The sequence below is a fragment of the Salvelinus fontinalis genome, chromosome 1 (assembly GCF_029448725.1).
Source record: "Salvelinus fontinalis isolate EN_2023a chromosome 1, ASM2944872v1, whole genome shotgun sequence".
Classification (NCBI taxonomy): domain Eukaryota; kingdom Metazoa; phylum Chordata; class Actinopteri; order Salmoniformes; family Salmonidae; genus Salvelinus; species Salvelinus fontinalis.
The window spans coordinates 71,224,577-71,252,570 of NC_074665.1; the positions used below are offsets into that span (position 1 = coordinate 71,224,577).

A 27,994-nucleotide genomic window follows, 5' to 3' on the forward strand; every position below is an offset into this window, starting at 1 on the left:
GGGTTATGGCCAGCCGTTGAGAAATGCTTGTTGAAGTTTTCGATTATCATGGATTTATCGGTGGTGACCGTGTAACCTAGCCTCAGTGCAGTGGGCAGCTGGGAGGAAGTGCTCTTGTTCTCCATGGACTTTACAGTCTCCCAGAACTTTTTGGAGTTAGAGCTACAGGATGCAAATTTCTGCTTGAAAAAGCTAGCCTCTGCTTTCCTGACTGACTGCGTGTATTGGTTCCTGACTTCCCTGAACAGTTGCATATCGTGGGGACTATTCGATGCTATTGCAGTCCGCCACAGGATGTTTTTGTGCTGGTTGAGGGCAGTCAGGTCTGGAGTGAACCAAGGGCTATATCTGTTCTTGGTTCTGCCTTTTTTGAACGGGGCATGCTTATCTAAGATGGTGAGGAAGTTACTTTTAAAGAATGACCAGGCATCCTCAACTGACGGGATGAGGTCAATATCCTTCCAGGATACCCGGGCCAGGTCAATTATAAAGGCCTGCTCACAGAAGTGTTTTAGGGAGCGTTTGACAGTGATGAGGGGTGATCGTTTGACTGCGGACCCGTAGCGGATACAGGCAATGAGGCAGTGATCGCTGAGATCCTGATTGAAGACAGCAGAGGTGTATTTGGAGGGCAAGTTGGTCAGGATAATGTCTATGAGGGTGCCCATGTTTACGGATTTAGGGTTGTACCTGGTGGGTTCCTTGATGATTTGTGTGAGATTGAGGGCATCTAGCTTAGATTGTATTACTGCCGGTGTGTTAAGCATATCCCAGTTTAGGTCACCTAACAGAACAAATTCTGAAGCTAGATGGGGGGCGATCAATTCACAAATGGTGTCCAGGGCACAGCTGGGAGCTGAGAGGGGTCGGTAGCAGGTGGCAACAGTGAGAGACTTATTTCTGGAGAGATTAATTTTTAAAATTAGAAGTTCGAACAATTACCCTGAGCTGCCGAGAAGCTTTATTGTTTTTGTTTCTTTAAGTTTCTCTTCCAAATAAAAGTATGGAAACATACCACGCTGCATCTTGGTCCACTCCTTATAACGATCGTGACAACACAGGCCAAACTCAGATGATGCTGGGCCAATTGTGCGCCGTCCTTTGGGACTCCCAATCACAGCCAGCTGTGATACAGCCTGGAATCAAATCAGGGTGTCTGTAGTAATGCCTCCAGCACTGAGATGCAGTGCCTTAGACCGCTGCGCCACTCGGGAGCCCCCAAATGGCTGGCTATTAGGTGAAGAAATCAGAAATCACTAACCCCTTCTTTCCTTTACCTGTTACCTGTGTAATTGTTTTGTGGTCCACAGCACACTTAAAATAGTGTTGCTTCTTATGATATCAATTTACTACTTTGTATGTTTGGGGTTTCAGGTGATCAATCAATCAATCAATCAAATGTATTTAGTAACTTCTACTTCCTCCCAATCCCGGGTCCGGGAGCACCCCCACCAGTAAAAAAGCTGACTAGCATAGCCTAGCATAGCGTCACAAGTAAATAGTAGCATCTAAATATCATTAAATCACAAGTCCAAGACACCAGATGAAAGATACACATCTTGTGAATCCAGCCATCATTTCTGATTTTTAAAATGTTTTACAGGGAAGACACAATATGTAAATCTATTAGCTAACCACGTTAGCAAAAGACACCACTTCTTTACTCCACCATTTTTTTACTCCATCAGTAGCTATCACAAATTCGACCAAATAAAGATATAAATAGCCACTAACCAAGAAACAACTTCATCAGATGACAGTCTGATAACATATTTATTGTATAGCATATGTTTTGTTAGAAAAATGTGCATATTTCAGGTATAAATCAGAGTTTACCATTGCAGGCACCATCACAACTCTCACCAAAGCGACTAGAATAACTACAGAGACCATCGTGTATTAGCTAATTACTCATCATAAAACATTTCTTAAAAATACACAGCTTACAGCAGATGAAAGACACAGATCTTGTGAATCCAGCCAATATTCCAGATTTTCTAAGTGTTTTACAGCGAAAACACAATATAGCGTTATATTAGCTTACCACAATAGCAAACATCACAACAGCATTGATTCAAGGCAAAAATAGCGATAACGTATAAACCACCAAAATATATTAATTTTTTTCACTAACCTTCTCAGAATTCTTCAGATGACAGTCCTATAAAATCATATTACACAATGCATATAGAGTTTATTCAAAAATGTGCATATTTAGCGGCACAATTCGTGGTTATACAATGTGATTAGTGGCCAAAACTTCAAGAAATCTGTCCGGCGCCATCTTGGAGAGGCACCTATTCTAATCGAAAACTATTCATAAACTTGACTAAAAAAATACAGGTTGGACAGCAATTGAAAGACAAATTAGTTCTTAATGCAATCGCTGGGTTACATTTTTAAAATTAACGTTACTTCAAGCATACAGCGTGCGCTAAAGCGAGACCGCACCGGTCTCATGGCGGAATTATTATTTGACATTTGTCAACATAAATACGAATTAACAACATAAAGATTGCTTACTATTTGCCGAGCTTCCATCAGAATCTTGGGCAAGGTGTCCTTTCTCCAGAACAATCGTCTTTTGGTTGAAAGATGTCCTCTTCTCAATGCTAAATAGCAGCTAACGACAGCCACCCACTGGATAGGTGCCCAACTAGTGAAAGCGCGTCACAAAGAAATCCAGGAAAATCGCAATAAACTGATATAAACTGCTATAAGTCGGTTTAAATTAACTACCTTTTGATGTCTTTAACACCTATTACGAATAAAAACATGACCGGAGATATAGAACTGCTAAAACGAAAGCGTTTGCAGGACGCCATTGTGATGTCTTCTTGCGCCAGATGTCCAGTTGAAAAGAATGGAACTTCCGTTCCATGATCATTTATAGTGGCCCAGATTGCGCAATCCACTCCGTTCAAATTCTCCCCACTTACTGACATCTAGAGGAAGGCGTATGCAGTGCATATAGCCCCATAGCTTGCATGGGGACTTATCAACTGACCCTAGAACAGGGACCTCGATTTCATAAATCTCACTTCCTGACAGGAAATGTGCTGCAGAATGAGTTCTGTTTCACTCAGAGAAATAATTCAAACGGTTTTAGAAACTAGAGAGTGTTTTTTATCCAATAATATGCATATTGTACGAGCAAGAATTGAGTACGAGGCAGTTTAATTTGGGAACGTTATTATTACAAAGTCCCAACAGCACCCCCTATTGAGAAAGGGTTTTAAGCCCCTCTTACATCAGCTGATGTCACAAAGTGCTGTACAGAAACCCAGCCTAAAACTCCAAACAGCAAACAATGCTGTTTGGTGGCTAGGAAAAACTTCCTAGAAAGGCCGGAACCTGGGAAGAAACCTAGAGAGCAACCAGGCAATTGGGGTGGCCAGTCCTCTTCTGGTTGTGCCGGGTGGAGATTATAACAGAACATGGCCAAGATGTTAAAATGTTCATAGATGACCATCAGGGTCAAATAATAATAATCACAGTGGTTGTAGAGGGTGCAACAGGTCAGCACCTCAGGAGTAAATGTCAGTTGGCTTTTCATGGCTGATCATTCAGAGTATCTCTACCGCTCTTGCTGTCTCTAGAGAGTTGAAAACAGCAGGTCTGGGACAAGGTAGCACATCCGGTGAACAGATCAGGGTTCAATAGCCGCAGGCAGAACAGTTGAAACTGGAGCAGCAGCACGACCAGGTGGACTGGGGACAGCAAGGAGTCATCAGGCCAGGTAGTCCTGAGGCATGGTCCTAGGGCTCAGGACCTCAGAGAGAAAGAATGAAAGAAAGAGAGAGAGAGTTAAAGAGAGAAAGACAATTAGAGAGAGCATACTTAAATTCACACAGGACACCGGATAAGACAAGAGAAACACTCCAGATATAACAGACTGACCCTAGCCTCCCGACACATAAACTATTGCAGCATAAATACTGAAGGCTGAGACAGGAGGGGTCGGGAGACACTGTGGCCCCGTCCAACGATACCCCCGGATAGGGCCAAGCAGGCAGGATATAACCCCACCCACTTTGCCAAAGCACAGCCCCTACACCACTAGAGGGATATCTTCAACCACCAACTTACTATCCTGAGACAAGGCCGAGTATAGCCCACGAAGATCTCCCCCACGGCACAAACCTTTCCAGGTTGGGGGGGGGCACCAACCTGGAAAGGAAGATAGTGCCTATGGACAAAAAACGTGGCTCAAGACACCAATCCTACACACTAACAACAATGCAGAAGATAACTACAACAATGTTCAGATGAAAATGAGGAGTTTAGTAGAGAGAACTATTGGATTCCTACAATCCAGATACAGATGCATTGACCGATCTGGGGGCGTTATTTCATACAGACCAGAAAAAACATGCAAGATCATAACCTCAGCATGTATCTTGCGCTACATCTGCATACAAAACAGGATGCCACATCCCAATACATCTGACATTCCACCAGCTGTACCTGATCAGGATGTTGCCGCTGACCACAATGCCACTGGTTGATGCAGTGATGGCCTACAAACAAGAAATGACCTCATAAGGAGGAGATTCACATGACAAAAAGTTTTGTATGATATCGAAACAGATTTATTTTAGGTAATTAATCTTCAAGTCTTTTTTGCTTCTCCATGGCAAACTTCTTCTCCAGGGCTAGCTTCCTTTTCTCCAGGGCTAATCTCTCGCCTTCCACCTTTAGCAGCTCCTCCTGTACCCTGCGCAGGGCTGTGACCTACCCCAGGAGCATCCTCTGGACAGCCACCATCTCCTCCACACCACCAAGCCTCCTTGTCCGGGGTGGCACTGGCTCGTACATTAGGGTATGATTAGGGTATGATGGATAAGGATCCGAGACAGGCTCATCTCTTCTCTGTCTTCAGTGATATCTGTTGAGAAAATACATTGAATCTGTTATGGAAATTATGTGTTGTAGGCCTATTATAGAAGAATAATACACTTGTTAAATTAGAAATCAAACAAACAACTACCTCTGTCATATGATCATGATGATCTATGGCTCCCACATCTGAGCACAGGGGCATATGGATGAGGTCTAGTGTTATTTCTGGAAGGTCAGGCACATCATGTCAGCATGACAACAACGTTTCAAGAACTGTAGGCTTGATATGATGAGAGAAGTAACAAGTGTAACGTTAGCTGCACGACTGGACTTGGCCATTCTCGCCCATCCTCCCCAATAGCAAACTTTTCCTGGCTGCTATTTCCTCCACCATTACTTTAAGCTCTTGTTTGCTGAAGTTTTTATTGCGCTTTACTTATTTATCCATTTTGTTTTTGATATAGCTAGTCTGATGGCTAAGATGTGTGAAAAAAACTTTTTTGTGTGTGTATAAAGGGTTCGCGAGCCAACAACATTTTTTTTATTCTCGAGACATAAAGCAGATAAATAAATGTAATAAAATGGAAATATCGACACTTTATTATAGTGGCCCAAATCCTATCATCCCTGTCACACAGGCTCATTTATTGATTTCAAGCACATCACTAATGTCAATGCCACATAAGAAGATATTTACGAAGTTCTTAAGATATTTCCGAAGTTCCTAAGACAACTATGAATTCCTAAGAACATTTTGAGGAATTGCACTTAAGAACTATCTTATGAACTTCTTATTTTTTCCCTTAAGAAGCTTCTTACGTTTTTACGTAAGTGGTGTTTTGTGAATCCGGGCCCAGTTGATTAAAAGTTACAGTTGTTGGATATCCTCATTCTGGCTGGATTCCAATAGGAATTACACATCACTTTGATAATGTGGCTTGCTGTGGCCTCTAAACCAGGAGTTTCAGACCACTGTGTTAGGTGTAACTAGGACTTCAAATAAATGCCTTACAGTGCCTTCAAAAAGTATTCACACCCCTTGACTTTTTCCACATTTTTCGTGTGTTACAGACTGAATTTAAAATAAATGACATTTAGATTTTGTTCGTCACTGGCCTACACACAATACCACATAATGTCAAATTGGAAATATGTTTTCTGAGTTTTTTACAAATTAAATAAAAATGAAAAGCTGAAATGTCTTGAGTCAATAAGTATTCAACCCTGTTGTTATGGAAAGCCTAAATAAGTTCAGGAGTAAATATTCGCTTAACAAGTCCCAAAATAAGTTGCATGTACTCTGTGTGCTATAATACTGTTTAACATTTGTTTTGAATGACTACATCATCTCTGTACCGAACAAATATAATTAACTGTAAGGTCTCTCAGTCGAGCAGTGAATTTCAAACACAGATTTAACCACAAAGACGAGGGAGGATTTCCAATGCCTCGCAAAGAAGGGGACCTATTGGTAGATTGGTATAAAAAAACAAGCAGGCATTGAATATCTCTTGGGGCATGGTGAAGTTATTACTTTGGATGATGTATCAATACACCCAGTTGCTACAAAGATACAGGCGACCTTCCTAACTCGGTTGCTGGACAGGAAGGAAACCACTCAGGGATTTTACCATGAGGCCTATGGTGACTTTGAAACACAGAGTTCGAAGGCTGCGAGAAGAAGAAAACTGAGGATCGATCAACAACGTTTTAGTTACTCCACAACACTAACCTATTTGACAGAGTGAAAAGAAGGAAGCATGTACAGAATAAGAATATTCCAAAACATGCATCCTGTTTGCAAAAAGGCACTAAAGTAATACTGCAAAATATGTAGCAAAGCAACACACTTTTACAATGTGGCAAGTAAATGTGTTATGCTTGTGGCAATTCCAATACAACACATTACTGAGTACCACTCTCCATATTTTTTCAAGCATAGTGGTGGCTGTGTCTTGTTATGGATATGCTTGTACTCGTTAAGGACTGCAAAGTTTTTCGGGATAAAAATTAAAGGAGCAAAGCACAGGCAAAATCCTAGAGGAAAACTTGGTTCAGTCTGATTTCCACCAGACACCGGAAGATGAATTCACCTTTCAGCAGGACAATAACCTAAAAAAAACAAGGCCAAATCTACACTGGAGTTGCTTACTAAGAAGACATTGAATGTTCCTAAGTGGCCGAGTTACAGTTTTTAATTAAATCTGCTTGAAAATCTATGACAAGAACTGAAAATGGTTGTCTAGCAATGATCAACAACCAATGTGACAGAGATTGAATAATTTTTCAAAGAATAATTGGCAAATGTTGCAAAATCCAGGTGTGGAAAGCTCTTAGAGACTCACCCAGAAAGACTCACAGCTGTAATCGCTGCCAAACGTGTATCTAAAATGTATTGACTCACGGGTTTGAATACTTATCTAATCAAGCGATATGTGTTTTTTTCATATTTCTTTTTTTACAAAGATCAACATTTTTCTTCCACATCACAGAGTATTTTGTGTGGATTGTTGACAAGAAATGACAACTAAATCAATTAATCTGACTTTGTAACACAATAGATTTGGAAATAGTAATGGGGTTTGAATTGAATACTTTCTGAGGACACTGCATGTCTGGTCAGACAGAGTATACATTGAATGACGCAACCTTCACTTTGGACACACTTGGTGAAGGCTACAGTACTGAAAGCCATAGAGTAGAACAACCATGTCTCCGTCGCTAACAAATACAGTCATGGGTGGTAACTCCTATTCACTTGAAAGGCACACTGGAAAATATGCAAATTGTTGTTGTGAGAGATACTAAGGCTTCAGTGACCAGAATACACACAGTCATTTCTGATTCCTAGTAATGTAAGCTTATCCAGGAATGGTGTTGATTTTCCCATTGAAGTCATATTTTTGTCTACGAGGGTTGAGGAGTAACTGATTTCATGTAATCAGTTTCATGTAATCTGATTACAAAACAACTGTAACTGTAATCAGTTACGTTACCAGCAAACATACTGTAATCAGATTACAGATACTTTTGAAAAAATAGATCATTACTTCTTGGAATACATTTAAATTCAGAAAGGATGTTTGTGAAATACTACATTATGACACTTTTATGTTTTCTCAAAGACATTTTATTCAGCGTTGAAAATAGGCGCAAGTTTATGTTTGTTCCAACTGAGTGAGTCTGACCACAAGTCAGAGACCGCTATTGCTTTGGCCCAGGCATGCCGAGATAAAATTATGATTAAAAGCATCACTTATCCCATTCTTCTCAGTTATGATGTCATATTTAAAAGGATCACCAGCAAAGTCCGAGATAGAGCTTAAAAAGTAGCTTGATTTAGCTTTCTTAATTGAGATAGTAAATCTGTTTCTCAATTGTCTGAAAGATTGCCAGTCCACTCAGAGTCAGTTTTCCTTGCTTTGGCCCAGGCCTGAGCAAGGAATGAGCTCAGATAGCTAATAGCCCCGAATAGCCTCTGAATTGTTTAAAAGTGTCTTGTTTATCTGCCAGAGGAATAAATAATGGAGAACACATTTTATAGAGCCAAGTCAGAGTCAGGAATACAGGAGATGGTGGCTAAATCATAGTAGAACATGTCATGTAAAATCCATTGAGGAGAAAACATTTTAAAATGTATCTTCTTAATTAAACGAGGATTAGTATTTTGCTGTTTGGTATCTCTAATACATGCTAAAGGACAATGATCACTGAGATCATATGCAAATACTCCACTAGACAAATATTTTTGGGGATTACTAGTAAGAATAAAATCAATCAATGAGGATTTCTACAAAAAAGTTTTTTTTTCTTCACATTTAGCCATATGGGTTTTGAGATCAACTGAGAGATTAAAATCAATGCACATAGTCTTAAATTGGCCGGGGATAGCCAATCCAGATTCAAATCGACCTAAACTGACAAATCCCGAGGACAGAAAAGCTGTTAAACACTCGGATATAGCACCAATAGCGTCTGCCATGGCAGCAGGTGTGCATTAAATCCCAGCAATGTGTATTCTGGTTTATGGACACATCTACAACCAGGAGCTCAGATTTCTTGGGAATAAAAGTATTTAAAGATTGGGATGCCATGACATTTGATTTTACATACAGGACCAGTCAAGGTTAATGGGTTTTTCTTTATTTTTACTATTTTCTACATTGTAGAATAATAGTGAAGACATCAAAACTATGAAATAACACATATGGAATCATGCAGTAACCAAATAAGTGTTAAACAAATCAAAATATATTTTATATTTGAGATTCTTCAAAGTAGCTACCATTTGCCTTTATTACAGCTTTGCACACTCTTGGCATTCTCTCAACCAGCTTCATGAGGTAGTCACCTTGAATGCATTTCAATTAACAGGTGTGCCTTGTTAAAAGTTAATTTGTGGAATTTATTTCCTTCTTAATGCGTTGGAGCAAATCAGTTGTGACAAGGTAGGAGTGGTATACAGAAGATAGCCCTATTTGGTAAAAGACCAAGTCCATATTTTGGCAAGAACAGCTCAAATAAGGAAAGACAAATGACAGTCCATCATTACTTTAAGACATGAAGGTCAGTCAATCCGGAAAATTTCAAGAACTTTGAAAGTTTCTTCAAGTGCAGTTGCAAAAACCATCAAGTGCTGTGAAACTGGCTCTCATGAGGACCGCCACTGGAAAGGAAGACCCAGAGTCACCTCTGCTGCAGAGCAGAAATTCATTAGAGTTGCCAGCCTTAGAAATTGCTCCCCAAAAAATGCTTTAAAGAGTTCATGTAACACACACATCTCAATATCAACTGTTCAGAGGAGACTGCGTGAATCAGACCTTCATGGTCGAATTGCTGCTTAGAAACCACTACTAAAGGACACCAATAATAATAAGAGACTTGTTGGGCGAAGAAACATGAGCAATGGACATTAGACCGGTGGAAATCTATCCTTTGGTCTGATGAGTCCAAATTTGAGATTTTTGGTTCCAACCGCCGTGTCTTTGTGAGACGCAGAGTAGGTGAACGGATGATCTCTGCATGTATGGTTCCCACCATGAAGCATGGAGGAGGAGGTGTGATGGTGCTTTGTTGGTGACATTGTCAGTGATTTATTTAGAATTCAAGGCAGCATGGCTACCACAGCATTCTGCAGTAATACGCCATCCCATCTGGTTTGCGCTTAGTGGGACTATCATTTGTTTTTCAACAGGACAATGACCCAACACACCTTGCGGCTGTGTAAGGGATTTTTCACCGAGAAGGAGAGTGATAGAGTGCTGCATCAGATGACCTGGCCTCCACAATCATCCGACCTCAACCCAATTTAGATAGTTTGCAATGTGTTGGACCACAGAGTGAAGGAGAAGCAGCCAACAAGTGCTCAGTATATGTGGGATCTCCTTCAAGACTGTTGGAAAAACTGGTTGAGAGAATGCCAAGAGTGTGTAAAGCTGTCATCAAGGTAATGGGTGGCTACTTTGAAGAATCTCAAATATAAGATATATTTTGATTTGTTTAACACTTTTTTGGTTACTAAATTATTCCATGTGTTATTTCATAGTTTTTTTCACAGTTTTTTACAATGTAGAAAATAGTAAAAATAAAGAAAAACTCTTTGAATGAGTAGGTGTGTCCAAACTTTTGACTGGTACTGTATATGGTCATTTCTCTACCTTTCTGTAATCTGTCACATCTAAATACATTATAATCATTCACTTCAATGTCTTTATCAGAGACAGAACCATTAACCATGTTTCAGAGACCAGAATGTCAGGACAAGAGTCCTCTACCCAAATTACAGTTGTGTAAATGTTTTTTTTTAATCATAGCCCAAGCCCCCTACGAGATTTAAAGTCAAATGGGGTATTTAGCTCATTCCTATAAGCGCTAACAGGCATAGGGTCATCTGCAGCTATTTGATGAGAAAGTTGAAACTTTGCCAAGGTCCCTGGCCAACCACTTGAGAGCAGAGCAGGCTAAGCATTTGACAGACCTCGATCAAGTCACTGGATGCAGGGGCTCGGGCAGGAACTGGGAGAGCAGTGTTGCCAGAGCTCAGTTCACCCGGATGAAACTCCCAGCTGGCAAAGTGCCAAACTCTCAGCATATGAGTGCTGATGATGTGAATGATACTGTACATGGTGTGGACTGTATCATGTGGTCCACTACCCATCGACAGTGTTTGCCAGACCCTATGGTAATGGTTAGTGCTGTGTAGAGCTGGGCTAAGTTGAGGTGGGACTGGTCTGGTAGAGCTGTGCTGAGATGGGCCGGATCTAGTTGAGCTGTGCTGTGATGGGCCGGGTCAAGTTGAGCTGTGCTGTGATGGGCCGGGTCTGGTAGAACTGTTCTGAGGCAGGCTGGGTCTGAGCTATGCTGAGGCAGGCCTGATCTGGTAGAGCTGCGCTGAGGCGGGCCTGGTCTGGTAGAGCTGTGCTGAGGTGGGCCTCGTCTGGTATAGCTGTGCTGAGGTGGATCTGGTCTGGTAGCATGGGAGGAAGGTTGTAGGGGAAATTGAAGAGGGTGGTGTGGAGGGCAGTGTGGCCGTTGAATGCTCCAAACTCTGCACGGGACCTCTTTGACTGCATACGGCTTGGGCATAGCTCAGTGTATCTGCATGCAGGTCCTGGGAGAGAAGTGGTGTGGGGAGCAGTGTTTGCTGGCTGTTCTCCAGTCTCTGTTAGGTGCCACCGGATGCCATTCCAAAGGAGCATCTGATTTGTCTCTGGGAGTTGGTGGCTGGTCTGCTGCTCCTGTGGGGTGAGATGAACTGGCCACCCAGAGCAACATTCTTTAATGTCCTGGCAAAGGTGGAAACTGTCTCTTTGTACAGGTGTACATTGTCATAAAGACAGTCCAGGCTGAGGGTAGGATGGTGGGCCAGGTGTACATTGGGCCATAGCACACAGTCCCGAAGAGAGGCTGGCATTTACCCTCTGGATGGTGGCAAGGTGGAAATCTCTCCTCTGGAGCAAGGACCTTGTGAAGATGCTGGAGGAAACAGGTACAAAAGTATCTTTATCCATAGTAAAACGAGTCCTATATCGACATAACCTGAAAGGCCACTCAGCAAGGAAGAAGCCACTGTTCCAAAACCGCCCCAAAAAAAGCCAGACTACGGTTTGCAACTGCACAAGGGGACAAAGGTCATACTTTTTGGAGAAATGTCCTCTGGTCTGATGAAACAAAAATAGAACTGTTTGGCCATAATGATCGTTATGTCTGGAGGAAAAAGGGGGAGGCTTGCAAGCCGAGGAACACCATCCCAAACGTGAAGCACGGGGGTGGAAGCATCATGTTGTGGGGGTGCTTTCCTGCAGGAGGGACTGGTGCACTTCACAAAATAGATGGCATTATGAGGAAGCAAAATGATGTAGATATATTGAAGCAACATCTCAACACATCAGTCAGGAAGTTAAAGCTTGGTCACAAATGGGTCTTCCAAATGGACAAGACTAAGCATACTTCCAAAGTTGTGGCAAAATGGCTTAAGAACAACAAAGTCAAGGTATTGGAGTGGCCATCACCCCTGACTTCAATCCTATAGAAAATTTGTGGGCAGAACTGAAAAAGCATGTGTGAGCAAGGAGGCCTACAAACCTGACACAGTTACAAAACAAATAAACGATGTAGACAGACCTGGACACGAACTTACATATAACGAAGAACGCATGAACAGGGAAACTGACTACATAAAAGAACGAACATACAAACAAACCGAAAACAGTCCCGTGTGGCGCAACGACATACACAGACACAGGAGACAACCACCCACAACAAACAGTGTGAAAACACCTACCTTAATATGACTCTCAATCAGAGGAAATGAAAACCACCTGCCTCTAATTGAGAGCCATATTAGGTCACCCTTAAACAAACATAGAAACAGAAAACATAGACTGCCCACCCAAACTCACATCCTGACCAACTAACACATACAAAAACTACCAGAAAACAGGTCAGGAACGTGACATAACCCCCCCCTCAAGGTGCGTACTCCGAACGCACCACCAAAAGTCTAGGGGAGGGTCTGGGTGGGCGTCTGACCACGGTGGTGGCTCAGGCTCTGGGCGAGGTCCCCACCCCACCATAGTCAATCCCAGCTTACGTCTCCCCCTTAAAATGACCACCCTCCTATTACACCTACTTAATTTAATAGGTAACTTCAAAATAAGGGGCAGCACCAGGATAAGGTAGTGCAGAACAGAGAGATAGTTCAAGACAGAGAGGTAGGTCAAGATAGAGAGGTAGCTCAGGATAGAGGGGCAACTCCGGACTGAAGGGCAGCTCCGGACAGAGAGGCAGTTCTGGATAAATGGCCGCTCTGGGCTGAGGGGCAGCTCATGACTGGCTGATGGCTCTGGACGCTCATGGCTGGCTGACGGCTCTGGACGCTCATGGCTGGCTGACGGCTCTGGACGCTCATGGCTGGCTGGCGGCTCTGGCAGATCCTGTCTGGTTGGCGGCTCTGGCAGATCCTGTCTGGTTGGCGGCTCTGGCAGATCCTATCTGGTTGGCGGCTCTGGCAGATCCTGTCTGGTTGGCGGCTCTGGCAGATCCTGTCTGGTTGGCGGCTCTGGCAGATCCTGTCTGGTTGGCGGCTCTGGCAGATCCTGTCTGGTTGGCGGCTCTGGCAGATCCTGTCTGGTTGGCGGCTCTGGCAGATCCTGACTGACGAATGGCTCTAGCGGCTCCTGACTGACTAACGGCTCTGACGGCTCGGGACAGACGGGCGGCTCTAATGGCTCGGGACAGACGGATGGCTCAGACGGCACTGGGCAGACGGATGGCTCAGACGGCACTGGGCAGACGGATGGCTCAGACGGCACTGGGCAGACGGATGGCTCAGACGGCACTGGGGAGACGGATGGCTCAGACGGCACTGGGGAGACGGAAGGCTCAGACGGCGCTGGTGAGACAGATGGCTCAGATGGCGCTGGTGAGACGGATGGCTCTGGCCGGATGAGACGCACCGTAGGCCTGGTGCGTGGTACCGGAACTGGAGGTACCGGGCTAAGGACACGCACCTTCAGGCTAATGCGGGGAACAACAACAGGGCACACTGGACTCTCAATGCGCACTATAGGCGTGGTGCGTGGTACCGGAACTGGAGGTACCGGGCTGAGGGCACGCACATCAGGGCGAGTGCGGGGAGAAGGAACAGTGCATACAGGGCTCTGGAGACGCACAGGTGGCTTAGTGCGTGGTGCCGGAACTGGAGGCACTGGGCTGGAGACACGCACCATAGGGAGAGTGCGTGGAGGAGGAACAGGGCTCTGGAAACGCACTGGAAGCCTGGTGCGTGGTGTAGGCACTGGTGGTACTGGGCTGGGGCGAGAAGGTGGCGCCGGAAATACCGGACCGTGTAGGCTCCCTGGAGCATTGAGCCTGCCCAACCTTAACTGGTTGAAAGCTCCCCGTTGCCCGACCAGTGCGGGGAGGTGGAATAACCCGCACCGGGCTATGTAGGCGAACCGGGGACACCATGCGTAAGGCTGGTGCCATGTAAGCCGGCCCGAGGAGACGTACTGGTGGCCAGATATGTAGGGCCGGCTTCATGACATCCGGCTCAATACTCAATCTAGCCCTGCCAGTGCGGGGAGGTGGAATAACCCGCACCGGGCTATGCACACGTACAGGAGACACCGTGCGCTCTACTGCGTAACACGGTGTCTGCCCGTACTCTCACTCTCCACGGTAAGTACAGGGAGTAGGCGCAGGTTTCCTACCTGACTTCGCCACTCTCCCTTTAAGCCCCCCCCCCAAGAAATTTTTTGGGGTTTTCTCACAGGCATCCTACCACGTTGTCGTGCTGCCTCCATACGCCGGTATCCCTCCTCGCACTGCGCCAGAGAATCCCAGGCGGGCTCCGGCACTCGCCCTGAGTTGATCGCCCACCTGTCGATCTCCTCCCACGTAGTGTAGCCCAGATCCTTTTCCTGCTTCCGAGCCAGCTCCTCATATCGCCGCCTCTCTGCTTTCGCTGCCTCCAGCTCTGCTTTGGGGCGGCGATATTCTCCTGGTTGAGCCCAGGGTCCCTTTTCGTCCAATATTTCCTCCCATGTCCACGAGTCCTGGTTACTTTGTTGCGCTCCCCCAAGCTGCTTGGTCGTATATTGGTGGGTGGTTCTGTAACGGCTTTCATACTCTTCCTCCTCCTCGGACGAGGAGAGGAGAGAGGGATCGGAAGACCAATGTGCAGCGAGGTATGATGACATAATGAATTTATTTGAAGACGAACACGAAAAACACTTGGAAAATTACAAAACAAATAAACGATGTAGACAGACCTGGGGCCTGTTGCACAAAAGTAGAATTAAGACATCCGGGATAAATGACTCAGCTGAGCTCAATGAAGCCAAAACATGTGCGTCCAGGCTTAATTGGTTGCACAAAGACCAAGCCAGGATGAGCAGACACGGATTCATTAAGCCAGGTGAAACCAATCCTGGATAGGTGCGCGCTCACGGCTCACTCAAATAGACCCCGCCACAGATCACAGATTAACTGATTTACCATGGCAACTAGAGCCGCGTACTTTTCCCCGTCGGAAGCACAAATCCTCATGGAGGCATACGAGGAGGTAAAATATATAATTAAGAAGAAAGGCAACACCGCCACAGTGATAAAGCAAAGAGAAAAAGCGTGGCAAAGTATTGCAGACCGCCTGAATGCGTAAAAAGTGCACAATTACACAGTCACCGCTCCGCTGAAACATCACAATTACAATTCAAATATTTAATTCACATCTCCAAAAATGCAGTTGTACTGTAATTATGAAACGGTTCAATTTTTCATTGAAATGCACTGCAGATATGAGTGAAATTGTGTAAAGTAACTCCATCACACTGTATAAAGCTATGATAAATTTTTTGATATTTTTACTGAAAACAAGACAAAAATACCTAGTAATTTTTTGCAGTGTGACTCCATTAAATGTGTGTGTGTGTGTGTGTGTGTGTGTGTGTGTGTGTGTGTGTGTGTGTGTGTGTGTGTGTGTGTGTGTGTGTGTGTGTGTGTGTGTGTGTGTGTGTAGATTAAACATAAACGGACATGGCAGCAGGTCAAAATCAAATACAAGAACATTCTGCAGAATGGTATGGTCCCTTACTAATATTTAACAAAGCACAAGCATATATTGTACCCAGAAGGTGCCTGCTCACACATTGTCTGTACTGTTTTAGCAGTGAAAAAGAATACCCACAGACAAGGCACGGGTGGTGGGTCACCAAAGGCTGACCTTACCCCAGCAGAGGACATGGCCTTGGAGCTAAATAAAGGCAGGCCCGTCTTAGAGGGGATCCCTGGGGGGAAAGAGACGAGCATAGGTTCCTCCCAAGATGCCACCCGCTTCATTCAAGGTATGTCCTTCCATCTCTACATGGGATACAACCACATTCATATTGAATCAATTTGGACTGTCTGACTTTGGTTTACCTATTGCCTTGCAGTGTCTGGCAGCACTGTGTTCCTGTTAGAGCCACCAGCACAAGCACCAGACGATGCTGATCCAGTGAGTACTCCATCAAAGGCATACTGTAGGCCTGGCATGTCTTGTCTACTAGCTTCAATATGAATCCGATTAAATGTGATAGGGTGAAGGCCCCAGTGCAGCAGCAACAGCACATGATGGAGACGATGATGAGGAGGAGACCATCTCTCTGGATTCCAGAAGGCATGAGGTATCATGTTAAGACTGTGAAAGTACTATTTACTCTACAATGGTGAGGAGGAGTCATCAAAATCAAAAAATCTAATTTCTTTTACAGGACCCAGATGCTATACAGTGGGAAAACCAGCCTGGCAACATAGTGCGTATTAATAAAAGGACACCACATCCTGCCAAATTCCAGCTGCACTAATTGTATTGTGTTCACAGAGCTCACAAGCTATCAGAAAGTTGTATGGCAACCACCTCCGGCGCCAAATAGAACTGGCAGACATAGACATTCAGTACAAGAAGAAAAAGATGGAAAATCTTGCACTGGAGTCCGAAATAAAAAAGAGGACAATTAGGAAACTGGACCTTGAAATAAAAAAACTTGAGAGGGAGGTGAGATATGCCTTCAATGTACACTGTATGCTAACTGTAACACAAATGTATTAATCATTATTTTTCTTTCCTCCCCCAGCTCCAAGAAGATGACACAGCTCAAAATAAAAATTAGGTATATTCTCGTAAAGTCAAGTGAGCCATGACATATGAGCTCTTATTGTGAGCACACAGGACGGTGGCATCTTTCTAAGGTTTTTTTTTATTTTCCCAGCAATCAGTACAACCAAGTCATCGTTATAAGGCATCGCCCTCTTTTGCCCACCCCCCCAGCACCAGGTGTGGCCACTAGCCTATATGAAGGCCCAAAATTGTGTGTTCCTTTCTGCTCTGACAATGGCATGCCCATTCGTGCGAGATGTGGTGGATGAAGAAGCACTTGTGCTGAGGAGAGCCTTCAGGCGAGAAAGGGTCTTCAGGGACCGGTTGGACCCACTGGCCTTCCCTGATGACCATCTATATGAAAGATACAGGTTTTCTGCAGATGGCATCAGGTATCTATGCAGACTACTGGGTCCCAGGATTAAGCACCGCACTGCACGGAGCCATGCACTGAGTGTGGAGCAAATGGTTTGTGTGGCCTTGCGCTTTTTTGCTAGTGGAGCCTTCCTGTACTCAGTGGGGGATGCAGAACAGCTGAACAAGGCCACAATTTGCCGCACAATAAGGAGTGTGTGTCTGGCTATCAAAGCATTAGCAGATGTCTTCATCTCCTTCCCTGGCCACAGAAGACTCTGTGACATCAAAGAGGAGTTCTATAGGATTGCAGGTAAGAGGATCTACAAATTACAGGACAACTGTTAACACATAGTAGGATACTCATTACTTTGTGTGACAGGTTTCCCCAATGTCATTGGTGCAGTGGACTGCACACACATAAGGATAAAAGCCCCCTCAGGTGCCCTTGAGGGCGATTTTGTGAATAGGAAATCCTTTCACAGCATTAATGTTCAGGTGAACATAACTTTTTGATATTGTCCATTGACGAACACTCTGCATTGCCAGTGATGTGCATTGATTGGTGTAATATTCCTCATCTTATGATTTCAGATGGTCTGCAATGCTGACTGTGTGATCAGCAATGTTGTGGCAAAATGGCCTGGCTCAGTCCATGACTCCAGAATCTTTCGGGCCTCTGAAATCTATCAGTGCCGATCACAAGGTAAGCCACACAACCCCTATTTATAACCATCATGGCTGTGTCAAGAATATCACTGTGTTTGAGGTAGTAATGATGAGATTTTGTGTTGACAGGTGAATTCTCTGGTGTGTTGCTGGGAGACAGGGGGTATGGCTGCCAGCCTTTTCTCCTGACACCTTTCACAGACCCCCAGGAAGCACAGCAGGCCTACAACCATGCCCATGCCAGGACCAGGGCCAGAGTTGAAATGACCTTTGGCCTCCTGAAGGCACGCTTTCACTGCCTTCACAAATTAAGGGTCAGCCCTGTTAGGGCATGTGATATTACTGTGGCTTGTGCTGTCCTCCACAATGTGGCCTGCCTGAGGAAGGAGAGGGCCCCCAGAGTGCCACCAGCCATGGACTGGGACAATCCGGCAATCTTCCCTGATGACGACAGTGGTCGGCTGCTGAGGGACCAATATGTGTTGAATTATTTTAGTTAGTATGTGTGCTTTCAATTTTGGTTAAATATGTCCTGCGGTGGCAGAGGAATTTGGTTTTTTTTGGGTTCGTTTTTTTACGAATTTGGCCTCTTATGATGTTTGTGCGGTATACTGTGTGTAATACAAGGCTGCAGGGAGGCTACTGCATCCATTCATTTGTCTGTTCAGTTGATGTGTATGGATTTGTCCTGCATTTATTTTAGTGTGCAGACATGCAGGGTGTGTTATATACAGACCTTTGAATGTGTATGTATCATTTTGTATAATATGCTTGGATTCTGTGCTTTCCATCTTGTAGAGTCACTGTGACTTCAGTTTCGAAAGGAGCTGATGGTTTACCTGCTTTGTTTTGTCCTTATTCAATAAAGGAACATAATGTTACACATTGTGTTTTTATATTCATATGGAATGTGTATTTGTTTATATGACAGAGTACTAGGGCCACACTGAAGATAAATTTATGAGGCTGGTTCTTTCTGCAGAAAAGCTACATATTGTTTTTACAGTTTTGATACTTATGACAATGTGATACTTAATATTCTGGCACATCAGCATGTCTTTGTTTATGAAACCATACTGAAGTACAATTTCACGAAATGCCCCACATCTGTCATTTTAACAACTGTCCTCCTTTAAAACAACTGGTTACAATATTATTACTTGTGTTTTTTTCCCCCTCTGTGGCCCTAATATTCTATCATTTTATATATAGCCTTATAGTCTATGGGAAACTGTAAATTATCTAATGATAGCAACATCATCTAAAAATTATTTTTTATCCTAAATCATTGAAATTAATGATCACAAACGTTTAAATAATGACAGTGGGTCTAGTTATATGTGATAACAATGTATAGTGAGCAGTGAAATAACTATTGGTTTCCATTTGTGGTGACTGCTGACTGACATTAGGGATGAGATTAAATAGATCCTGGAATTTAGCCTGGTCTGGAGCAGGCTAGCTCCACAGAATAAATCTCCATGGTAATTTATACCATAACATATCCTCTTGCCCCCTATCCATCTTTAGTGCAACCGGATTACGGATCAATTGAGCCAGGATCACCAAGATATCCTGGCTTAATCCCTTATCCTAGTTTTGTGCAACAGGCCCCTGGACACGAACTTACATATAACGAAGAACGCATGAACAGGGAAACTGACTACATAAAAGAACGAACATACAAACAAACCGAAAACAGTCCCGTGTGGCGCAACGACATACACAGACACAGGAGACAACCACCCACAACAAACAGTGTGAAAACACCTACCTTAATATGACTCTCAATCAGAGGAAATTAAAACCACCTGCCTCTAATTGAGAGCCATATTAGGTCACCCTTAAACAAACATAGAAACAGAAACATAGACTGCCCACCCAAACTCACGTCCTGACCAACTAACACATACAAAAACTACCAGAAAACAGGTCAGGAACGTGACAATAGGGAATAGCGTGCCATTTGGGATGCGACCATTGTGTAACAGAGTCATTTGAACTTAACCTATGTGTGGGCGCTAACACAAAGAACCACATCTACCTATTTAATCTACCCACCCTTACATAATATATCAAGTCTTTGTTATAACCACATTTCTGTACATACATCGCAGAATGGGTTTCATAATCCTACATTGTTTTCATCACAGAATGGGTTTTGTAAGCCTACAACCATTTCGTGACCCTACATTGTTGAGGTAGGATTGTCCTAGAAAATATCCGGTTCCCCTTCTTCTCTGCCCATCAAAGAAAATATAGCTTTTCCTCCTCCTGAGCCAGCTGCATTCAACAACACTTGATAGAGATAGTTTCGACTTGTGTGGGGGAGCCCTTCCCTAGCTATTTAGCGCTTGGAGGATATCAAGGTCAACCTTCTGTAGTTGGAATCAGACATAAATCACATTCAGCCAACCTGACGCCCACTTACAGGAGAGAGCAAGAGTGTGAGAGAGAGAATAGGTGCCATCACAATGGAAGGTTTGCGTTGATTAGCTTTAGTTTTCATGGTTGCAAGACTGAGGAGGCAGCAGTCAGTTTATGCCACGATGGCATGGGGCCTAGGCTTGAGGGTAGGAAGCTCATACACATGTGCTTACTGACAGACTTCAACAGATGCACAACACATTCAAAGCATACCCTCCTCTCAGTCTATCCCTATCCATTACAGCCCTAGGATTATAGCCCTGTATAGGGTGTTGCCAGCACCAGCAGTTGTCATCATAACAAACCTGAATAACCCATCCCAGATATACAGACCTGAATAGCCCATCCCAGATATAGACATTTACATTTACATTTAAGTCATTTAGCAGACGCTCTTATCCAGAGCGACTTACAAATTGGTGCATTCACCTTATGACATCCAGTGGAACAGCCACTTTACAACAGTGCATCTAAATCTTTTAAGGGGGGGGGGGGGGGGTCAGAAGGATTACTTTATCCTATCCTAGGTATTCCTATAGAGACCTGAGTAGCCCATCCCAGATATACAGACCTGAATAACCCATCCCAGATATACAGACCTGAATAGCCCATCCCAGATATACAGACCTGAATAGGCCATCCCAAATATACAGACCTGAATAGCCCATCCCAGATATACAGACCTGAATAGCCCATCCCAGATATAGAGACCTGAATAGCCCATCCCAGAGAGTGGAATCGCTCCAACTAACACTGGCCAGGATAACAGATAAACAACAGGCAACTGCAATGGTAACTTGGGTGGTGATTCACTGGACCAGATAGTAAGATAGTATGATGTTTGATTTGTACAGTATTATGCAAGCTCTATAACCAGGGACGAGTGGATATTTTGGACCACTTTAGGGCTCTCTTACGTTGTCAAAATTCAACCAGGGAGAGAACTCTGGATAGATATACTGTCTTATTTTAGGCCTCTCTTATGTTGTCATAATACAACCAGGGAGAGAACTATGGATACATACTGTATACTGTATCTTTCATATCGAAAGCACAGAATAGATTATACAACAAACATAAATGAATTATTTCCATACCCTTTGATGACTGGTATCGTTCCATCGATCTAATATCAGTCAGTGTAACTGGATACAATATTACTATGACCACACACATGATCTAATGCCATGCTATTATGAAAATAAGCAGAACTGTTTTTGGGTGTCTCCCAATTCTCTGTCCACTAGTGTATCATAATGTCTGAGTATTAGAAGTATATGTGTCATCAGACACCTAACAAATAATGGCATAGTAAACTATTTAACTATAATCATTTTTGATTATGTGAACAGTTTAATTTGTTCTTTTCCACAACAACCTAACTAAACCAAATTGCCCATGTAGTGGCCAGCTACTCTATAACACCTGATTTATCTTCTCTAACACACAACGGGCCTTTGTGGTTTAGTACACGCTCTTATCTAGAGTGACCTGCAGTTGTGAGTATATACATTTTTGTACTTTTTCCCGTACTGGTCCACCGTGGGAATGGAATCCACAACCCTTGCATTGCAACCACCATGCTCTACCAACTGAACCACACGGAACCCCGTGATTAGTAAAATGATAGGCAAAACAAATGAGGGGTGTGAAAGTCAACACACAAGTCTCACTCCTGAAACAATAGCACATTCTTGGCTGTGAATGCAACACACCACTCTACATTCTTTTAGCTATCTCATTATACCACTCTAATAAAATTAGTACTTAAAAACTGTGTTGTTATCCAACTTGTAACCCTGGCCTTAACTAACCTTTTGTTGTACTCTTATATCACCCTGTGCGTCCCAAATGGCACCCTATTCCCTACAGGGTGAACTACTTTTGACCAGAACCCTATGGGCACTATAGGATAAAGGGTGCCATTTTGAATGAACACTCAGTGTGACACATAGAGACCCTGAGGGGAGTTCCACAGAGGCCCTTATCAAAGGTGGCTATGGAAATAACCCATGCAACAGGGAGCGAGAGAGCAGAGAATTAAGTACTTTTCCGCCACCAATCAACTGTGTCCTTTGAGATGGCATCTATCTAGTCTGGGAAATCCCATACCTAGGGCAACAATATGTTGGAACATTGTTAATGTGGGAGGCAACCCGTCTGCCGAGGGAAACTAGCATTTTTCCAGAGAGATCCTATTAATTTACTAATTCCTTATTCTATTGATGTCTACAGTCTCTTCACACAGCGGCAACAGACCAGTGACCTGAACACACGGGGTTACAGCTTTGCTGTGCTTTTTCCCCATCACATGAATTTGCATGCCACACATTGTAATAGCAATGTTGACAACTATAATATAACTATAATATAATATACACTGAGTGGCCAGTGTATTAGATACACTCATCTAGTACCAGGTCAGACCCCTCTTTCCCTCCAGAACAGCATGACTTATTCAGGGCGTGGAAACATTGCTCAATTTGTATCAATTTGTATTTGTATGTTATTTGCCTGTTTGTGGCTAGCTGTTAGTTTGCATGATTTTTGCTTCGATCTCTCACCAACAAGCTGTTTTTATCCACATGACTACCGTTGACTGGATGTTTTTTGTTTGTCGCACCATTCTCGGTAAACCCTAGACACTGTCTTGCGTGAAAAGCCCAGGAGGACAGCCGATTCTGAGATACGGGAACTGGTGCGCCTGGCACCAACGATGATACTATGCTCAAACTCACTTAGGTCACTCATTTTGCCCATTCTAACGTTCAGTCGAACAGTAGCTGAATGCCTCAATGCCTGTCTGCCTGCTTTATATAGCAAGCCACATGACTCACTGTCTGTAGGAGCGAACCGTTTTTGTGAACAGGGTGTTGTACCTAATAAACTGGCCACTCAGTGTATAGTATATTATGTAGTCTCTGATATGGGCATTTATTATAGTATAAGGGTAATTAACAGTATAAGATATTACCGGAATTAGGGTTTTATTTATGACAGATTCTCTTCGTACTATATGTATTTCACCAGTGAATCTTTATTATTTGGGACATCAATGGCTGTTGATACAGAATGTGCAATCAATTAATTAATTGTGGTTTTTAAACGTCAAATTAGATTTACCTTTCAGGATTGCAATTACAAGTGTAGGCTCAAATCTGATTTGATAAAAAAGTAAGTACTGTAAATAGCTATGTTAAAAATATATTTCAAATTCATACAACAGTTCCTACAAGTGTCACGTTCCTGACCTATTGTTCCTTTTTCTTTTATATATTTAGTTGGTCAGGGAGTGAGTTGGGGTGGGTTGTCTTTGTGTGTTTTTTGTATTGTCTAGGGTGTTGTATGGTTTAGGGGGTTAAGTAGAGTAGATGGTTTAGTGTTCAGTGTAGGTGTCTAGGAAAGTCTATGGTTGCCTGAATTGGTTCTCAATTAGAGACAGCTGGTTATTGTTGTCTCTGATTGGGAGCCATATTTAAGGCAGCCATAGGCTTTAGCTGTTGTGGGTAATTGTCTATGTCAGTGTGTAGTGGTCAGTGTCAGCACCATTTCTGTTTATATAGCTTCACGGTCGTCAGTTTGTTGTTTTGTTTCGTTTTTTGCTCTTCTCAAATAAAAGAAGAATGTATTTCTCACACGCTGCGTTTTGGTCCTCTCTACAAAGTCAAGACGATCGTGACAGAATTACCCACCAAACCAGGACCAAGCAGCGTGAAAGGATGGAACAGCGCTTAGTGGAGGAATGGACCCGGGAAAAGGATAAGTGGAGAACAACCTGGGAAGAGATAGACAGGTGGGCGTGCGATCCAGAGAAAGTGCCGGAGCCTGCCTGGGATTCGCTGGAGCAGTGCGAGGAGGGTTACAGGATTATGGAGCTGGAGAAACGAGCACGAAGGCGTGGTAGGAAGCCCTCGAGGAAACGCCAAAAATGTCTTGGGGAGGGGCTCATTAGGAGTGTGGCGAGTCCAGATAGGAGATCTGCGTCAACTTCCCGTGCTACCCGTGAGGACCCTAAGAAGGAACCTGAGCCAGTCGGGCTGATATTGGAGGTGAGCAATGGGAATGATACAGAGACTGTTAAGGATTTATTGGGGAGGTTGGAGGAGAGTGAAATGAGGGAGCTGCTGTGTTGGTGCGTGAGGCACAAAATCCACCCGACAGAGCGTGTGCGGGAAGTGATGTTACCTGAGTCAGCTCTCCATGCTCGTCCTGAGGTGCGTGCTAACCGTCTGGGAATGACAGTCCCACGAACCAGGCCTCCTGTACGCCTCCCTAGTCCTGCACCTCCTGTAGCAGTTCCACGTGCTAACTCTCCTGTGGCAGCCCCTCGTACCAGTCCTCCAGTTCCGGCACCACGCACCAAGCCTTTTGTGCGTCTCCAGAGTCCAGTACGTCTTGTTTCTCCTCCCCGCACTAGGCCTGAGATGCGTGCCCCCAGCCCGGTACCACCAGTTCCGGCACCACGCACTAGGCCTAATGTGCATCTCCAGGGTCCAGTATGCCCTGTTCCTCCTCCCCGCACTAGCCCTGAGATGCGTGCCCCCAGCCCGGTACCACCAGTTCCGGCACCACGCACTAGGCCTAATGTGCGTCTCCAGGGTCCAGTATGCCCTGTTCCTCCCCCCCCGCACTAGCCCTGAGATGCGTGTCCCCAGCCCGGTACCACCAGTTCCGGCACCACGCACTAGGCCAAATGTGCGTCTCCAGGGTCCAGTATGCACTGTTCCTTCTCCCCGTACTCGCCCTGATGTGCGTGCCCTCAGCCCGGTACCACCAGTGCCGGTACCACGCACCAGGCCTATAGTACGCTTTGAGAGTTCAGTGTGCCCTGTTGTTCCCCGCACTAGCCTGAAGGTGCGTGTCCTTAGCCCGGTACCTCCAGTTCCGGCACCACGCACCAGGCCTACAGTGCGTCTCAGCCGGCCAGAGTCTGCCGTCTGCCCAGCGGCGCCTGAACTGCCCGTCTGCCAAGCGGCGCCTGAACTGCCCGTCTGCCAAGCGGCGCCTGAACTGCCCGTCTGCCAAGCGACGCCTGAACTGCCCGTCTGCCAAGCGGCGCCTGAACTGCCCGTCTGCCAAGCGGCGCCTGAACTGTCCGTCTGCCCAACGCCATCTGAACTGTCCGTCTGCCAAGCGCCGCATGAACTGCCCGTCTGTATTGAGCCTTCAAAGCTGCCCGTCTGCCATGAGCCTGCAAAGCCGCCCGTCTGCCATGAGCCTACAGAGCCGTCCGCCAGACAGGAGCCGCTAGAGCCTTCCGCCAGACAGGAGCCGCTAGAGCCTTCCGCCAGACAGGAGTCGCTAGAGCCTTCCGCCAGACAGGAGCAGCCAGAGCCTTCCGCCAGACCGGATCAGCCAGAGCCTTCCGCCAGACCGGATCAGCCAGAGCCTTCCGCCAGACCGGATCAGCCAGAGCCTTCCGCCAGACCGGATCAGCCAGATCCGTCAGACCGGATCAGCCAGATCCGTCAGCCAGCCATGAGCAGACAGATCCGTCAGCCAGCCATGAGCAGCCAGATCCGTCAGCCAGCCATGAGCAGCCAGATCCGTCAGCCAGCCATGAGCAGCCAGATCCGTCAGCCAGCCATGAGCAGCCAGATCCGTCATCCAGCCAGGATCCGCCAGAGCCGTCATCCAGCCAGGATCCGCCAGAGCCGTCATCCAGCCAGGATCCGCCAGAGCCGTCATCCAGCCAGGATCCGCCAGAGCCAGCCAGCCAGGATCCGCCAGCCAGCCAGGATCCACCAGAGCCAGCCAGCCAGGATCCGCCATCCAGCCAGGAGCCGTCCCTCAGTCCGGAGCTGCCGTCCCTCAGTCCGGAGCTGCCGTCCCTCAGTCCGGAGCTGCCGTCCCTCAGTCCGGAGCTGCCGTCCCTCAGTCCGGAGCTGCCGTCCCTCAGTCCGGAGCTGCCGTCCCTCAGTCCGGAGCTGCCGTCCCTCAGTCCGGAGCTGCCGTCCCTCAGTCCGGAGCTGCCGTCCCTCAGTCCGGAGCTGCCGTCCCTCAGTCCGGAGCTGCCGTCCCTCAGTCCGGAGCTGCCCCTTATCCTGGCGCTGCCCCTTAGTCCGGCGCTGCCCCTTAGTCCGGCGCTGCCCCTTAGTCCGGTGCTGCCCCTTAATCCAGTGGGGTTAATGTGGAGGGTGGCCATTTGGAGGAGGCTACGAAAGCGGGTAGTGACTATGGTGGGGTGGGGACCACGACCAGTGCCAGAGCCGCCACCGTGGACAGACGCCCACCCAGACCCTCCCCTAGACTTTATGCTGGTGCGCCCGGAGTTCGCACCTTAAGGGGGGGGGGTTATGTCACGTTCCTGACCTATTGTTCCTTTTTCTTTTATATATTTAGTTGGTCAGGGCGTGAGTTGGGGTGGGTTGTCTTTGTGTGTTTTTTGTATTGTCTAGGGTGTTGTATGGTTTAGGGGGTTAAGTAGAGTAGATAGTTTAGTGTTCAGTGTAGGTGTCTAGGAAAGTCTATGGTTGCCTGAATTGGTTCTCAATTAGAGACAGCTGGTTATTGTTGTCTCTGATTGGGAGCCATATTTAAGGCAGCCATAGGCTTTAGCTGTTGTGGGTAATTGTCTATGTCAGTGTGTAGTGGTCAGTGTCAGCACCATTTCTGTTTATATAGCTTCACGGTCGTCAGTTTGTTGTTTTGTTTCATTCGTTGCTCTTCTCAAATAAAAGAAGAATGTATTTCTCACACGCTGCGTTTTGGTCCTCTCTACAAAGTCAAGACGATCGTGACAACAAGTGCTTCCATACATACAGTATGTAGTGAGGAGACATTCATTGGCATGGTATTTACATGAACTCATTCAACACCCTTTAGCTACAACTGAAATAGCCATGTGAACTTTATGAAAGTGATATCCACAAGCTAAGCACTAAACATTGACATAGTTTTAAGGTATTTTCTTAAAACTGCACTGTTGGGAATGGGCTCGTAAGTAAGCATTTCACTGTACCTGTTGTATTTGGCGCATGTGACAAATAAAATTAGATTTGATTGGATTTTGATTTATTAATATCGGCCCTTCATTTAAAGCATGAAAGTGCACACTATTTGAATGCTTAATGCTTAACCTATAACTAAGTGTATTCATATTAGGTGGTATCCCAGTGACAGAAGAGTCCTTTCCCAAGATTCCATGGAACCATAGAGTAGTTCCAGATATGGAATTTTCCACTCTTAATGAGTCCTCGTCTGGGAACCCTGGGATGGCAGGTAAATCCCATGACACCGTCACACCTGTTGGCCCCTCGCTTAACTGATCCTGTCGTTGGCTGCACTTCCATGTGACGTGTGTGTTTGTGTGTGTGTGTGTGTGTGTGAGAGAGTGTGTGCATGTTTACTATATAGCCACCTTTGTTGCCAAAATACCCTCCACCCCATGCTAAGAGAAAGTCTGACTATTATTTTCCACCATTCCAGCATTCTCACAGTTCATCTGTCACAGTACGTCCAGCGGAGAGCTTAGCTCAGCTCACAGTGAGCGGAATGGTAACCTTTGCAAAATATATTGTTTTCTCCCTAAGCCATGGGTGTACCGTCTGCTCTGTGGGTTGC

The 27,994-nt window shown here is 45.2% G+C and overlaps 1 protein-coding gene and 1 long non-coding RNA gene across 2 annotated transcripts; both read left to right on the forward strand.

The window, feature by feature from the left end:
- Window positions 1-13,428: 13,428 nt before the first annotated feature.
- LOC129861008 (uncharacterized) lies at window positions 13,429-16,357 on the forward strand. Its single transcript, XR_008760492.1, has 3 exons — window positions 13,429-15,923; window positions 16,011-16,187; window positions 16,278-16,357. It is a non-coding gene; the product is annotated as an uncharacterized LOC129861008 (long non-coding RNA).
- A 1,324-nt stretch (window positions 16,358-17,681) lies between these two features.
- Window positions 17,682-18,885, forward strand: LOC129861001 (putative nuclease HARBI1). Its single transcript, XM_055932010.1, has 2 exons — window positions 17,682-18,041; window positions 18,134-18,885. The coding sequence occupies exons 1-2, from the start codon at window positions 17,930-17,932 to the stop codon at window positions 18,502-18,504; spliced, it is 483 nt and encodes a 160-aa protein (XP_055787985.1). The 5' UTR covers window positions 17,682-17,929; the 3' UTR covers window positions 18,505-18,885.
- Window positions 18,886-27,994: the final 9,109 nt, after the last annotated feature.